Source organism: Lates calcarifer, unplaced genomic scaffold (genome assembly GCF_001640805.2).
Source record: "Lates calcarifer isolate ASB-BC8 unplaced genomic scaffold, TLL_Latcal_v3 _unitig_4454_quiver_2756, whole genome shotgun sequence".
In the NCBI taxonomy this organism is placed as follows: Eukaryota; Metazoa; Chordata; class Actinopteri; family Centropomidae; genus Lates; species Lates calcarifer.
Genome location: NW_026116911.1, coordinates 1 through 16212, shown reverse-complemented (window position 1 = coordinate 16212; position 16212 = coordinate 1). Strand labels below are relative to the sequence as shown.

The following is a 16212-nucleotide window of genomic DNA, read 5'->3' as shown; positions in this document are numbered from 1 at the left end:
GAGAACTGATTTCAAAATACAGCAGCTGGTTTATAAAGCACTGAATGGTTTAGTGTCAAAACTAAACACAGAGAAGCAGCATTCTGTTTTTATGCTCCATACATCTGGAACAAGTTCCCAGAGAAGGTGCAGGTCCACTGAAACTCTCAGTTGATTTAAATCAAGGCTGAAAAGCTTTCTGTCCACCACTGCCTTTTATTAGTGATAATAAATAATCTCTCATTTCTTACATTTTTATTTTGCATTCTACTCTTGTCTCTCTTTTAACCATTTTAAATTTCTATGTGCTGTACAAATAAAGTTGCCTTGCCTTTAACTGTATATATCTTGTACATGTTTTGTCTTTTTATTTAGTCTCTTTTTAATGCATTGATGTGGAAGTGTTGTAGATCAGTGAGTCAGAATGTTAACCTGTGTGTGAATATAATAAGGAGTGATATAACTATCATAATACAACACAGCACATGCCACAATATAACCTGTATCACTGCTACCTGATGATGTTGCGCTGTGGTGCCAAACTATTGTCCAGGATACTTGCAGGGAAAGTATGTCACATTACCAAAGTTTAGGGCTGTCAACATATTCATATAGTCTGGATGCAGAGAATTCTATCAGTTGTATCAATGTCAGTACTGTTTAAGGGTTAAAATGACATGACACTCCCTCTGTGCACTCAGAGGCAGGGACAGTCTGTGACAAGCTTGTTTACATTTGCACCAGGGCATCACATGAGCAGAGCCACCCCATTAAACTAGATTCATGCAATGAATGGTTAAAACCTTGATACGAGTATCCTATCTGCAAAATGTCCACCAAACGTTCAGTACAGGAGCTGGAGGTGAGAGTGCTGCAGAGCTCATCACAGAACCACCCACTTCCCCTCTCCACTCTGGTTTAGATCCAAATGTGCCTGAGGAGAGAACTTCATTACACAATTCATTTTGTGGTCATTACGATTTGTCACTGTCCTTTCACTCAGGGCGGTCAGCATGGTTCCTTCTCTACTGCTGATTTTCCTTCACCTGAAATTCCAAAACAAAAATAGAAATAAATTCCTGGTCAGTCCCACCGCCTCTCTCCAGATGACTGGAGAGTGGAAAGCCTTGCGATTTCACCTGTCAACATTCAAACAGACTGAACTCTCTCAAGTGATGAGGGCAGGTCAATTTGTGAACAGAGGTGAATGTGTCTGGCCTTATTACAAGACAAGCATGTATATTTGCATGATTGACAAGAATCTCAGCCATGGCAGCTACCACCAGCCGATCCCAGCTATGCTCCAGGCCTCCTCCCTTCTGACCAAATTGAGATTTTCTGATTTTCCTGCTCCTGAAAAGCAGCTAGTGGCAAACTAAACTCCAGTGTGTGGCAGCCATCTGGTAACATAACAGCATCACGGTCATTTGTGTCCTCTATGTCTTCTGACATATATGAAAATGAAAAACAGTGAAGTGACGTGAAATTGGCTGCGGCTAAGTCAACCACAAACATGAGCAGTTCCCAGCTGATTTGTTTTGGCTGTCTGTTGTCTCACTGTTGTGTGAAAAAAAACCAAACACACACACACACACACAGAGGCCCACTGAGTATTGCAGTTTCCATAGCAACAGTGATAGTGATGGAGAGTGGGTTGGTGTTGGTGGGAGGGTGGCAGGGAGGTTGAGCAAGAGAACGACAGAGAGTGTGAAACTACAGCAGTAACTGAGGTCACAGTGGAACTGAGAGTGTATGTGAGTGAGGGTAAAAAGAATGAGTGGAAAACAGAGCCAAAGAAAGAGAAACAGGGCGCTGTTTTCTTTGTTTTCTCTCTAGTGCACACATTCATTCATGCATCAGCCCTGCTCCCCTCTTCCCAGGTGGAGGGACAATGACGCTGGCTCTCTGACTATCTCTTCTCATTATCATTCCCCCTCCCCCTCCATCCGTCTCCCACTACAGCTGGATAAGCCAACCACTAACCGGCTCGAATCTCCGTTACAGAGCAGGGATTTGAAGATTGCACCCTCACATTTGTAATCAGATGTAGGAGAGGATTATCTCAAGGTCTCCTCCATCTTGTGCACAGCCGGGGGCTGCTGAGACAAAGGAGAAAGAAAAGAGGAGGCTGTGGAGGAGAGCAAAGAGAGATCTCAGGCAGCTCAGTGAATGATGTGGAGTTAAAGACAGAGAGGGAGGGAGAGGTCACCTGTGGATGTGAAGAGGAGGGGGAGGAGGATGAAGGCTTCCTAAGGAGCTGCACCCATCACCCGATTCATCCGAAAGGGAAAGAGGGGAGTATAGAACCTCAGCAGCAAGTAGATCACTGTGAAAGGTAAGCTGGTGGATGAAAGCGTTCAAATCTGTGTGTGAGGCACACTGTGTATAGTTTGTGTTTATGGATGTGTATCTGATTGTGAGAGGGGTGTGTAGAAGGTTGTGATGGTTCTGTTTCAGGGGCTCAGCCCACTTCCTGGGGTAATTTTAGCACCAAGAGACACTGCACGTCGTTTCCTTGAATGAGTCAGAAGCCATGCCTGTTATCTGTGTGTGCCAGAATTCACTCAATTTAAACTGTATTCCAAAACTGGAATTTAATCTAGCATCCTAAACAGCATCTGACAAAAGATTACATGTACAAAATTCAGGCTGAAATATGTGACACACTACATGCAGGGATTCGACACACCTTCAGACTCGGCACTGTTAGTAAGCACTGACTTGTTGCTATCTGAATCCTGTGACTCACTTCATGTCATATGTTCATATGATGTGATCTGGACCTGGACAACTATTCACATCATCAGAATCACCCTGCAACTATTTTTTAAAATAACAGTTAAACATACTTCAAAGTATACCTATTGACCTTCTCTGAGAGTTAGATGAGAAGAACAATACCACTGATTTGTCTGTGTGTTAGGTCCAGAGCTGGAGTCAGGACATGGTTAGCCTAGCTTAATGTAAAGGAAGCTGGAAGCAGTTTTAATGCTAAACTAGCCTGGCTCTGTCCAGTGTTCAAATATACACCTGCCAAGCCCTCTGAAGCTCGCTGATCCACACCTGTCGTCTCGCTTGTTTAATCTGTATACAAACGAGTTACACTTACACTTACAGTTACATTTTGTGTTTTGTCAGGGGAATTATTTCTTGCTGAACTACAGTCAGGGCAGTGACTATGTGCAGGGTCCAGTGGACAGTGAAGTTGTCTGGTACTGTACCATGGCTCTGAAACCAAAACCTGTGCTCATCAGCTGTTTTTGGCTACCTGCACTACAGGTAGCAGTGCTGCACAGAAAAACTGGGCGATTGGATAAACTGTAGTTTGTCAGCATGTGACTTCCTCTAAAAGCAGAAACTGTCATTTTTCTGTTTCTGTGAATACACTAGATTAGATTAGATAAATAAAATACAACATGTTGATGGGTAAGCTTTAGAGGATGTTGATAGGTGTGTTGAGGGTTTTCCTTCATTATAAAATCCCTAATTTGCATGTTACTCTTAGACCAGGATTTCTCACCACAAATGAAATTTTATGGGCAAGGACGAGCAACAAAGATTGCCAGCAACACAGGTCACAGTTGAGGTGTGGGACTGTTGTTCCATGTAGCTTGAGCACTGTCTTTTGTGATGTTGCCCTGTCTAATGCTGCTCTGTGCTTTTATCCTGGAGATCCAGTCCAGCCTCTTGTTGAACTGCCTGCATGTTTTATTACAGATGAACTGTTAACAGTTGCAGCAATATGAATGGATTTGGAGAAAGTAGTTTTGGTTTGAGTGCATATGGCAGTCCTCAGCATTAAAACCAGCATACAAGCACACAGCTCAGAATGATGATTTCCCATAGTCGTTTTGTTTGTCAAATAAAACATATTTTGCAAGAAAGCTCAGTAAATAGCAGCATCTCGACTCCCATTCAGACTTCACTCTTCATCTTAATTTGAAGAAGTGAATCTTTTATCATTATCTCAGTGTTATTAGATCAGTTTGTTAGTTTAAATAAAGTTAACTTAAACTGTCTAGTGCTCCCATTCAGAACTATTTCAGAGCTCATAATCATGAGTTCAATTTATTTTTCATTTAACTTATCACATGAATTTGTGTAGAAGCATTGGTAGTTTACTTTAAAAGCATTGTAATTTACATATGGAGGATTATTATGTCTAAATCCCACTGTAATTTATACTATTACATATTTACCACATACACACTGTGACATCCCCAACTAAACTTTACAGAGACAAGGCAACTGTTGCTCCTGAAGGTGTTTCACCAACGTTCACAATCAGTTTTGATGTTTTCCAGCTGTGAGTAGCTCCTCCTCTTTTGCACTGCACAGTGGATCTATTTTTTTTAGTTTGCATACTGACTTTTTGAAATACACATGCACAATCCACTTCACAGGCTATTCTGTGAAGTGGATTGTGAGCAGCACTGTCATCTCAGTAACAGTGACAGTGAAAAAATGTACATGTAACCTGACTGTTCATATAACTTCAGTGATATATTTGTTCACTGGGGGATGCTGTAATGAGCGATACTTAAAGTCACTCACATGCCATGTGAAAGGATTCCATATTTGTTTAAACAAATATATTTGTTTAACAAAGTGCAAAATGTAGGAAGTATCTGAAAGAAGCTCAAGGACTGTGACAGGTACATACTATTATGTACCATGCCATTGTGGAGGCCATAAAGACTAGAGGACAAAAGTAACCAAACCCCAAACTTAAATCTGTGACAACCTTGACATCTATTTGTGAAAAACAGGGACTGAACTGTCTGGACAGTTTTTCAGCTTGTCACATGGATTAAACCAAACTATGACTCCATTTTACTAAAAAGTAGATTCATGATATTTATTGAAAATATCTACTTTATACAAAATTGCTTTCAGAAGTGTCAGTACATGTGGTTTTCTGTCTTCTGTGTGTGTTGTGTCTGAGCTGAACATGTATGAAACATCCAGACACTGTGTTTTATTTCTTCTTAAAGGTCTTCCATGGCAGAGGCCAGGCAACCTGTGTCGGAGCTGTACCATCAAGGGGGAACTGTTTCCTTGGGATCAACCCTCTCTGGTCAGTCTGTCTTTGATGCCTCCACACTGGCAATAAAACCCTCCAGACTGGCTGAAGGACCAGGTTACACCTGTCCGGAGGAGGTCAGGGAGGTTGTCAGTGAGATCTGTACAGCAGCTCCTTCTACCAGAGAAACTAATTGCAGCAGTCTGAGAGTCAGTGGAGAGCCTGGCGAACACGGACAAAGTGCATCTAAACACTGTGTGCCCCCCAGGGTTTCAAGCCGCCCCCATAGTCTAGCTGAGACATATACAGTCTCACATCATCACACGACAGTTATGAATGCAACCGATGACGCCCCTCAGGCTGGCAGGACACTACAGAGTATAAAGCCAGCCTCTCTGCCTGTTCACAGGAGTCACTCAGACACTTTACCTCTGCTTAAACAAGCAGGCCCCCCCCAGGCTCCAGACAGTGAGACCGGTGGACTTGATTACCATGGAAGAGATAAGAGTATCCAAGAGGCTGAGAATCACTCCATGTTAGCCTGCAAGCAACCCATGCAGCTGCAGCAGTGTAACATTGTCACCACTGTTTGCCGAGGGGTCAGCGGTGGAGAGAGTGGTGTGCAGCCGCCTCAAAGCAGGTGTGTCTGTATGTCGTCCCCCAAGGCGGCAGTCAGAGTGGAGGGTGTTGAAGAAAAAGACCGTCTTCTTCCTAAATGTGACAAGGCACTCTGTTATGGCTCTTACATTCATCATGCCAATGTTGAAGACACATTTGCTGCCTACTGCCATCCCCAGCCCATCCCAGCCCCCTCCCAGCTGCTGCCACGCCTGGCAGGCATAGAGCCAAGCGACATGCAGCGTGCGATGGTGCCTCCTTCAGTAACGGACCACCTGACCCTGCCTCGCCTCATCTCTTCTGTTAGTGAGACTGGCCTGGATGCCAAACATCTGCTGCGGTGCTGCAACCTCAACTACTCTTGGATCAGCTCTCTGCCTCCTGGTGCTGGGCCACAAACTCAAAAACACTTCAGTGGAGAGGAGTGCTGCAGCAGTCCCATTGGCCATGTTAGAACCATGACCCGGGACATTGGGACTATGACAGCCCACAGTGAGCTGAGGGATGTTGGGGTACAGACAGGACAGACTGCCACACCTCATGTGTTCCCCCAGATCTGTGTGGCAGAGGAGAACAGAGGTGAGGCCTCCTGCAGCCAGACTCCATCACTGACGAACACTGACAGTGATGGAGGCAAGAAATCAGGTGGTGCTCTTAAGTCCCCAGTGAAGGAGGTGAAGTGGGATGCGGAAGGAATGACATGGGAGGTGTATGGGGCGTCTGTGGATCCTGAGGAGCTGGGTCTGGCCATCCAGAGACACCTGGAGCTGCAGATCAAGGAGACAGCGAGCCGTGCAGCCAAGCTGTCACGCCAGAATACCAACACCTCCCGGCAGAGCGGGAACACCTCCTGTCAGAGAAAAAGGAGCAGAATGATAGGCTCCATCCGAACCTGCTGCACTCGCACCACTACAGCTGTGGACTGACTAACTAGCTGACAGATGGACAGGACAGTACCTGAATACTGTGTTCAGTAGCCAGTATGGCTACTCATAGCCTCAGCCTCAAATGTCACCCATCTGATCAGGTCTATGGAAGATAGAATAATCTGCATACAGAATGACCTGCAATAGAAAAGCTTCATGTGAAATGATGTCTTATAATTAAAGATTAGATTTATTATCATGTACACTGAAATCAAAAGAAAAAATGCTGAAAAGGAAATGAATGCTAAACTAACCAGTGATTTATATTCCATCATTTATTGTTTAAAGTTCAATATTTCAACCATTGAAAATGTGATTCTTGCAGCTGTTCACTGCCAGTGTTTTCAAAGGGCTGCTCCATGTAGGTGGATCTTCATAATAAAATACTTACAGGGCACTGACACCGAAAAACAACATCAGTGTACAGTGTAAAGCAATCTGATACAGTCCTGCACTAAATATGACTCTTGTAAAGCTTCTAATGAATGTGTGGGATGGTGAATAAAATGTGATGCTGTGAAAAAATGTAAATACAGTGTTGCCTCAACTCAACCCTAGCCCAGCATATAACCAACCTTAACCTACCCTTTAAACAGTAGCTAGGCCTAACCCCAAATCTCAGTTTAACCTCCCACTGCATTCTTGCTTCTCCTTCTCCTACCTCTCCCCCAGGAAGTAATACTGGAAGACAAAAAAAAGTAGTGGACAGATGAACTCACCTGTATCTGACAATGGAAACAGATTGATCATGTCCTTTGGAAGGGAGTTCCATACCTTGTGGACTGCAAAGTAAATGTATGTATTGTGTGTTTTCAGACTATGAAAACAAGATGGCAGTCTGTTATTGAGTGAGTGATGGTCATATCTCAATACTAACGTGTTTCTGTATTTCCCAAGCATGGTTTAAACTCTTGAAGCTACAGATTCCGTACATCTTCCTTTCCTGTATATTTATCATAGGTCTCATTCATGTTTTTGTTTTTTTCTTTTGCTTTTTTTTAGGTTTAGGATGTGATTGAAATAATATATTTTCTTCTTTTTTTGTATGAGCATAGAAAAAGGGCGTGATCAATCTTTTTTTTTACCAAATATACAGAGAGATTAACAACACTGGAAAATCTTCAGCCATTTTAGACTGGATTTTTGTGGGAGTAGAGCGTACACACAGCGACAAGCTAAGTTTGTTCATCCAGTCCAGTAGATAATGAAGTATCACATGTTCCATTCTTCTTTACTTCTAATATTGGCTGTGTTGGTATTTGAATTATATGTAATTTTCTTCAAGTTAAGTTACTTTATGTGTTAAAATGTGCTCAAACTATTTTTCAAAAAAAACAAGAAAAATACTGGACTCAAATTCAATTTTCTTGGAAAATTGAGTGCTTTAGAGACATTTCATGATCACCTGTGAAAATGGGACTCACTTTGGTCGCATCATTTCTGTGTAACAATAAACAACATAAACAGAAGTATCAACAGTTGTATGGTTGGCTGTGTTCAGTGAGTTAGGTGTGATTCAGTCTGATGGAAAAGCTAATAATCACCTGAGTAAAAAGAATAAATGATACAGAAATAAATACTACACTTGATACATTGTTCAACTTGATTTTTAAACAAGGTTTATATTTGTTTCCATCCATCCATTAGCTACACAGCCTACCCTAGAATCATGGGCCAAAAGATAGGAAGGACTGACCCACTCCTAGTTGACACTGGGTAAGAGCAGGATCCAAGTGCATTAAATAAATACACTAACAATTCATTTATTTCACTCCCTTTCCTCATTGCTTATAAGTTAATATAAATGATATTTAAACTTATTTAACTCATTGTACAGTAATATACTTATATAATTTCATCTTTTTCCTATCTTATAGCACATTAGTACCATTTCTCACTGCTCTGTGGAGGATTATTGATTATTGTGTTTATTTGTTGTGATTATTGACAGCACAGGAGAGAAATCTATCAGAAAGGGCAGATTCTTTAAACTGATCACTTTCAAATACCATAGAATTGTTGATTTTCTTGTTTAAATGTTGATGTTGAAATAATCATGTTTCACAGCTCTATTGAGATTAAAGACATATGCATATAGATAATATAGACATAGATATATTCCACTTAACATAGAAACCTTTCGTGGGTCAGTATAATCTTGGGCAGTTTTCCTGTAAACATATGAAAGCAACAGGTACATGTGTCAGTGGTGGATATTTCACCCTGTTAATGGTACATCTGTATTTTCCATTCTACAGTCATACATAGATGTCATTAAAAAGGCAAAATGGTCTAAATGGAGGATAACTGGTTTCATCTGGTCTAAATGTATTACATTTAACCTGGGTATTGTATTTTGTTACATGATTTTGAAGAGTGACTGTATCTGCTTTTCACTCAGTCTATAATGCTAATATTGGAATATTAAATGAAGTTCATTACTTTTACCTGCATAATCATACAACATATCTTAGCAAATATTGGGCAGATTAGAATGACATCTGCTGTGAATATCCAGAGGATGATTCCTGGTGATATTGGTGGCCTGCTTATTGTGTGATTAACACCACTGTTAGGCCATAATTTCACATTTTGGCACAGGAAATATTAAAATCTAATGGATACATGCCATGAAGTTGCATAGGCCAGTTTTGAGTGATATCTGATTGATGAACATGAATGGCATATACCAGTAGAGGAGAATATCATCAGCCACTTTTCAGTCTCAGTGCTGATGTATTTTAATGACCCCATAGTCTTTCCACTAGCATCAGGAAGAACTGAAACCACATCTGTCTCCAAGACTACATCACAATCAGCTGCAGTGTTGGTCCAATACGTGTTAGTGTTGTTATTCTGGGATATAATATTTACACAGGTGAATGTTATTTATGATGAAACCATAGATCTATGAATACGCCCAGTAAAAGTATTATTGAATGCATCATTGAAAACATGAAATATTACTCAGTAGAACATATTTATAGTCCAGGCCTTAATCAACTCCACCGCCCACTTTATTCTCACATCTGAATACCTGATACAGATGTATCAGCTTAGAAGATGTTTGGTGAAGTAACGGGAAAGTACATAATGTAGGTGGTATAAAACACGTAAATCACACTTTTTTGTATGTTTTGAACATTTAAGTGAAGTAATTCATTTTGCTTTTCATCTTTACAGATTTATTCAGCAAAGACAATAGATCAGATCAGAGCCACACAAATGAGATTCATTAGTGGGATTCATTGCAGTGACTGAAACAGCGATTAAACAATGAATAAAATGTGATTGTGTCTAGAGTGTCATATTCCCACTATTAAACACAAGCTGATAGTTAAATGGAGAATGAGACAGGAGACTGAAGACAGCAGCATCCCTGCAACTGGATGAAAATCCAGTCAGAGATTTTATTGTATGTTTCACCTTCAGTTACTCTGAATGATTCCATGACATTTTAATTAGAAAAAAAGCATATAACCCATAAATTCATTCCAGAGGTTGAGGTCAAGTTTAGGTTTAGGTTGTTTCTTAAGAACATACATTTAGTTTATTTCCCATGAATTGTTTTCATACATTTTTAGTTCACCATATATGACACTACAGTATATATCAACAACTAACATGTATTGCTATTTAATGCTGACTTTAACTTGTGAAACTGACACTGAATGTATATCAGTTTTCTTCAGTGATTCCCATCAATTCATATTTCCTCTCTGTCTCTTGTGTGGTGTTGAATTCACTTCTAGAGAATATAAAAAGTCATCAACCCTGCTGTTGTCTTAGTTGAATGTGAGGCTATTTAAAACCAAGTGGATTATTCCCCTGAAGTTTAAATGGACTGTGTGACATTGTGAGAAGTTAAATGAGAAGATGTAGATCAGTTTCTTCTCTGTATGTCCAGTATAGAAATAAATAGGTCATGGAAGTGTTCAGCATAGCTTAGCACAATGACTGGAAGTAGCCTGCTCACCTAGCTCCATCAAAGAAGAATCAATATGTGTTAATGGGGTTGCAGTTCTGACCAAAATTGTACTACAACAAAACCTTAGTTGGTGGATCTGTTTACTGGATATACAGAGATGAAACTGGTCTTTTTATCTGACATTGTATTTTTACTCTCTGAATGCAAAATAACAAAAGTTACCATTACAGTGGACAACGCAATGTTACAGTAGAGCAATGCTGACATCAAATATTTTCACTTTGTGTAGTCTCAAATCCTTGTCATATAATGTGTGAGTTCTTCTGTTCTTTCATTCTTCTGTTCATACTGTGACATGAAGAACGTCTGTGAAAATGAGCAGCTTGGCAGTGTTAAGCAAGGAGGGATTTTTTTACTCTGTACTATTCCTTCTCTGATTCTCTGTGTGCTGCCTCATACATTACAACTGAATTTGAGAATAACTGCATTAGTAACCACTGTTAAAGGCTCTCCATATTCATATATCAGGTTTCAGACAAGAATTAACACGGAATGTCCACTTGTGTGTTTGTCAGTTGGGAGTGTTGTTAAAATGTTGTTTTAATTGTATCAAAGAGGAATCTGCCCAAATCTTGATGCCAGCAATAAAATCACAGAAACTCTGTGGTGATTTTGTCTTAGTGAAATGTGATGGTTCAGTGTGTAGGCCATGCTGTTCAGAGTTGTACAAAGTTTCTAAATTTGTTACAGTTGAAGACTATCGTGCCACTTAACAGACATTCACTCTCATTCTCAGTAAACTGTTTCATAATATAAATGGAATCTAGTTATAGATTATATTTAAAGTCATTAAGGCACGCACACTACCCCATTGCTAATCATACTGATAATAATGATGTCCTAATGATCCATAAATGGCTTCTTCTGAGACCTGTTTGCTGCTGCTTTGTCTAAATATCAATAATCTGTTAAACAATGTTATTACAAGATCATCTTTGAAATTCACAACAGTTATTTGTAAAACAGACTCAACGTCTTTAACTGGTAATACCGTAAATACAAGGGGAAAACATTTTCACATGCTTACAAAAAGTACTTCAGTTCCAAAAACATACAAACGTCCATAATTAAAACCGATCAAAGCACACTGAGTATCCCCTCACAGACTGTAGTGCGAACACAGTAAATACAAAGTAATGACGAGGGGGGCCCGGTAGATGTGAACACAGCGCTGTGATGACGCAGGAGGAACCGGAGCGGAAGCGTGGGCGGAGTAAAGCAAAGAAGGTGACAAAATGGCTGCGACCATGAAGAACGTGGATGAGATTCGGAATCGAGTAATACTTGGAGAATTTGGAGTGAAAAATGTAAGTCACTTTCTAACAGTGGTTTTTATAACATGTTCCACTTGTTCCACGTCCGCATGTGACGGTCAGCTCGTGTATAAAGCTCCAATGTTACCGTGTTACGCGTTTGACACGAGCTGAGGGAATACTCAGTGTTTATGACAGTATAAGCCATGTCAGTGTTCCTGGTGTAACGTGTATAATACCACTGCACAAATACACTGACCGTTTAAAGTAACCGTAACAACACCAGATTGTTGCCTGACGCCTTTTGTTATTTATAATGATTGATTAATCGATTGATTGTTTGCTGTTTTTAGGTTCATACGACAGATTTTCCCGGGAACTACCCGGCTATGATGACTCTTGGGATATGGAAAAATTTCAAAAGGTAACTAGGTGAAGTGTTATGTATGTATGTCAAGTGTGAATCAGTGAGCACTGAATCAAAGTGATGTAGGAGTTGACTGTATGATCTCCTGACTGTTTGCAGAACTTCAGAATTGACGTAGTGCAACTGGATGAGAGCAGTATGGAGTTTGACATGGTGGGATAGACGCAGCTATCGCCAATGCCTTCAGGAGGATCTTACTAGCAGAGGTGGATTCACATTCAGTCATGTTTTATCATCTGTGTCATTGGGGCAGCTCCTTAGGACACCCATGCAAAACTGAAAGAAACACTAGGGAAATATACTCCAATCCACAAAGGCAGCACATAAGAAAGACACCTATACTAATGGGAAAGAATTTCTACTCAAGAAGTGCTTCAGGATGCAAGGGTGAGTAATGGACTTGATTTGGTTGAATGGTTGTATTTTTTCCCTATTTGTTTGTGTTGTGTATTTGGAGTATTTTTTAGTTTCGAGTGTATTTCCAGCAGTCAGAAATGTGCTGGATTGATCTGTCCAAAGCATTTTATGTAGCTGACCATGATATTCTAAAACTTAGACTTTGTAACAGAGGAGACTCTGAACTAGCAGTTTCTCAAACTCCCTTAGTAATAGATCTCAGTGTATTAGATATGTTGGTCCTATGTACTGATACTGTGTTCATCCACAAGGGGTGTACACAGGGTACACTGTATTAGGTCCACTTTTGTTTCTGATTTTTATGAATAATTTGAGTCAAAATGTATTGGTTGCTAATTTTCATTTTTAAGCTGATGACACTGTTATATACTGCTCTAAGTCGACTCTTGTACAGGCCGTTGAATGCTTGCAAAATGCTTTTACTGTTCTTCATAATTCCCTATTTGAGCTGAAACTTGTTCTTAATGCAACGTATACAGACATATACTGTTAACTGGCTCTAGGTATATTGATAAGTTATCCCTTTAGTGGTCAACTCTATTCACTAAGGGAAGTGAGTTGGTTAATTCTCATAAATATTTGTATGTTTTGATCGGTGACTCTCTTACCTTTAAACCACATGTGCTGCACCAAGTCAAAAAGCTCAGGCTATTTGTTACTTCCAGAATAAGTTGTGTTTCTCTTTTGATGTAAAAAAGCAACTTGTTGCTGCCACTTTTTTGATGTTTACTGGACTATGCTGATGTTTTATATGCATATGTCTGTTCAGTGTCTTCATACAATACAGCTTACCATGCTTCCCTGAGGTTAAGTACCAAAGTTGGGTAGGATGGCCTGCTCTGCACAATCTTAGGCTCTGTCATTGGTACACCTTTATATATAAGGTAATCCATATACATCTGCATCACACAGAAAAGGCACACACACACCTCTCTGTGTGTATTCTGCACCTATCTTTAAATACAATTAAATAAAAAAAAGAAAGAAATAGAGGCAGATTCCCAAAGATGTTGTTATTTTTAATTTTGCCTGGTTACATAGCTGAAATTATGAAATGTGGCTTCCTTGTGCTTGTTTTTTCATTTTCATTCAGGTTGTCCATTGTTTTTTTTTCTGTCTACAACTTTGTGTATTTATTTTGTGCTGCTGCCTGTCTTGATTCTTAATTTCATTGGCATTCTCCTAGTTAAATGAAAGTTTTTTTTTTTAATTTCCCTTAATGTTTGTCCTCATGTACAGTGTCACTATTATGTTTATTCATACATTAGTAGAAGTTTTTTTGCCTTTGAAGGTTGATATACCACTTTTTCTGCCCGTTTTGTTTGTTTCTATGAAGCCTGATGTGTAGAATCTGAGTCTTGATGTTTCAGATTTTGTGCAAACATATAGTGAAAGCTTTTTATTATTGTTTCTTATAGGTACCTACAATGGCCATAGAGAAGGTGTTTATCTATAACAACACATCCATCGTCCAGGATGAAGTCCTGGCCCACAGATTAGGCCTCATCCCCATCAAAGCTGACCCCCGCCTGTTTGAGTACAGGAACACTGGTAAAACAACACAGTAAACCACTCACTCAAATGACCACAGTGCTCCCATTTTATTCAGCTGTAATGTGTCACTAAAAGGCAGATGAGTATCCTGTATTGAATCCTGTATTGAATCTGCTTTTCAAATTTAATATTAATTCTTCATGGAATATAATTATGTTTAGCTTTTAACATTGGCATGTAAATAAAGTCATAAAGACCTAAATCTCAGATATTCAGTTTAAATCGGTAGATGTTTGTTGGCTGAGAAAGCAGAATTGATATGATATGAATGAAAATTTATGTGATCATCCCTCACTGCAAAAATATACAGTATGCCCGTGAACACACAGTGATGTTAGAGAGCAGTAGTAGAATACTTCCCTCTTACTCTACTTGCATGTTTCATTTTGACTTTTTGGTCAAGTTACCTGCAGAATTAATGCTAATGTGCTACAGCTGATTTTATCTGCCATTGGTTTGCTTTGTAAATCTGGGTTTGGCAACCAGAAATTGGATTTGGTATGGGACTATTGGAACCCAAAACTACCACAAATACTCTGCTGTTGATTTTGCAAAAAAAAAAGATATTGTCAAGCTTTTATATTATGTCTTTTTTTTGTTTGCTTTTTTTAAGCTCCACCAAAATATTCACAGACAGCAGTCAAATTCTTAACATCTTCACCTGTGATGTTAGTGAGAAAAAAGTAAGATGTAGAGTTCATATTTTCATCCAGACCACTTCAAAATGGTCCAAAAATCCTGTTTAATTTTTCACCAAAACCCAGTTCTATCACAGCAAATTCTTTTCTCCAGGTATAGCGAAGAATTATTCTTTCCAACCACTGTTATAACCTGGCAGACAAGCATTTTTTTCCTTTTAAATTGAAAAGTAGCAACAGAGCATCTGAAGATCCTCGTGACCCTTTTGTAGGTATATTTTTAATATAGATGTGACTTTAGATCTTTGGTGTAAAGATGGTAAAAATGGTAAAAAAAAATAGAGTTGACCATCATGTCTCTATTGCATGTCTGCATGATGTCTCTTACATTGAAAACTCCATCCCTCTCAACCTGGCCTTAATGAGATGGACCCACCAGTGAATGCTTTTTACTCCAGGTGAAGAGTTGGCAGAGGAAGAAGGATCAGAAATAGACACAATTCAACTGCAGCTGAAGATAAATGCAGCAGGAACCCCAGAGCCAGCAAAGACTCCTGACCCACGAGAGCTGTATCTGAACCACATGGGTAGGTTTCAGATGACACCAAATGAATGAATGATTACTTGTATTATTTGCACGTGTGGATATACAAACAGCATCTGTCAGCAGGGCACACTAACAAATGAGTGATTGTTGAAAATAATTAGTCAGATGAGAGGAATTTTCCAAGGCACTGACACAAGAAGATCTCTGAAGATCAAACATTAATGTGATTGGCCCATGCTGTCTTGTCTCAGTTTATTCAAGGACATAAAGTGGGTCCCCATTGGGAACCAAGCAGATGTGTTTGCAGACTCCAGCATTGGACCCGTACATGATGACATCCCTGATAGCTCAGCTACGACCAGGACAGGAGCTGGACATTCTTATGCACTGTGTCAAAGGAATTGGTAAGAGTTTGAGTGTCTGGATACATAGCTCAGTGCAGAAGATAAAGATATGAACGTTTTAAATTAGTATGAAGTGTACTGTACTGGCCTGTATGTGTTGCAAAATATATAAAAGTGCTAAAGCATGGAAATAAATTCTTGACCAGAGATCTGTATGTGTGCACAAGTCACCAGAAATAATGGTGCCATTGTTGCATTGTGCCTGAAATGGCCAGTAGACTGCAAGCTTTGACACAGCTTACATACAACATGACCTTTTATCAGTCCAACACCCTAATGTTTAGTTGTCAGTATTTGCTTTGTGCTCAGGTAAGGACCATGCAAAGTTCTCTCCAGTGGCCACAGCCAGTTACCGCCTTCTGCCAGAGATCACTCTCTTGGAGCCAGTGGAGGGAGAAAAGGCAGAGCGTTTAAAACGCTGCTTCTCACGAGGAGTTA

General features: G+C 39.8%; 2 protein-coding genes across 2 annotated transcripts; both read left to right on the top strand.

Moving 5' to 3' along the window:
• Positions 1-1740: 1740 nt before the first annotated feature.
• LOC108899715 (uncharacterized) lies at positions 1741-11136 on the top strand. Its single transcript, XM_018700328.1, has 2 exons — positions 1741-2314; positions 4974-11136. Exon 2 carries the CDS (start codon positions 4981-4983, stop codon positions 6544-6546), a length of 1566 nt encoding a protein of 521 aa, XP_018555844.1. The 5' UTR covers positions 1741-2314; positions 4974-4980; the 3' UTR covers positions 6547-11136.
• Positions 11137-11747: 611 nt separating this feature from the next.
• Positions 11748-16209, top strand: LOC108899713 (DNA-directed RNA polymerases I and III subunit RPAC1-like; the record flags this gene model as incomplete). The annotated part of the gene is given in 11 exon segments (XM_018700326.2): positions 11748-11841; positions 12141-12168; positions 12171-12211; positions 12314-12365; positions 12368-12420; positions 14050-14182; positions 15282-15410; positions 15622-15630; positions 15633-15709; positions 15711-15774; positions 16084-16209. Coding segments are annotated over 11 exon segments (784 nt in total), but the record flags the coding sequence as incomplete, so codon positions are not given.
• Positions 16210-16212: the final 3 nt, after the last annotated feature.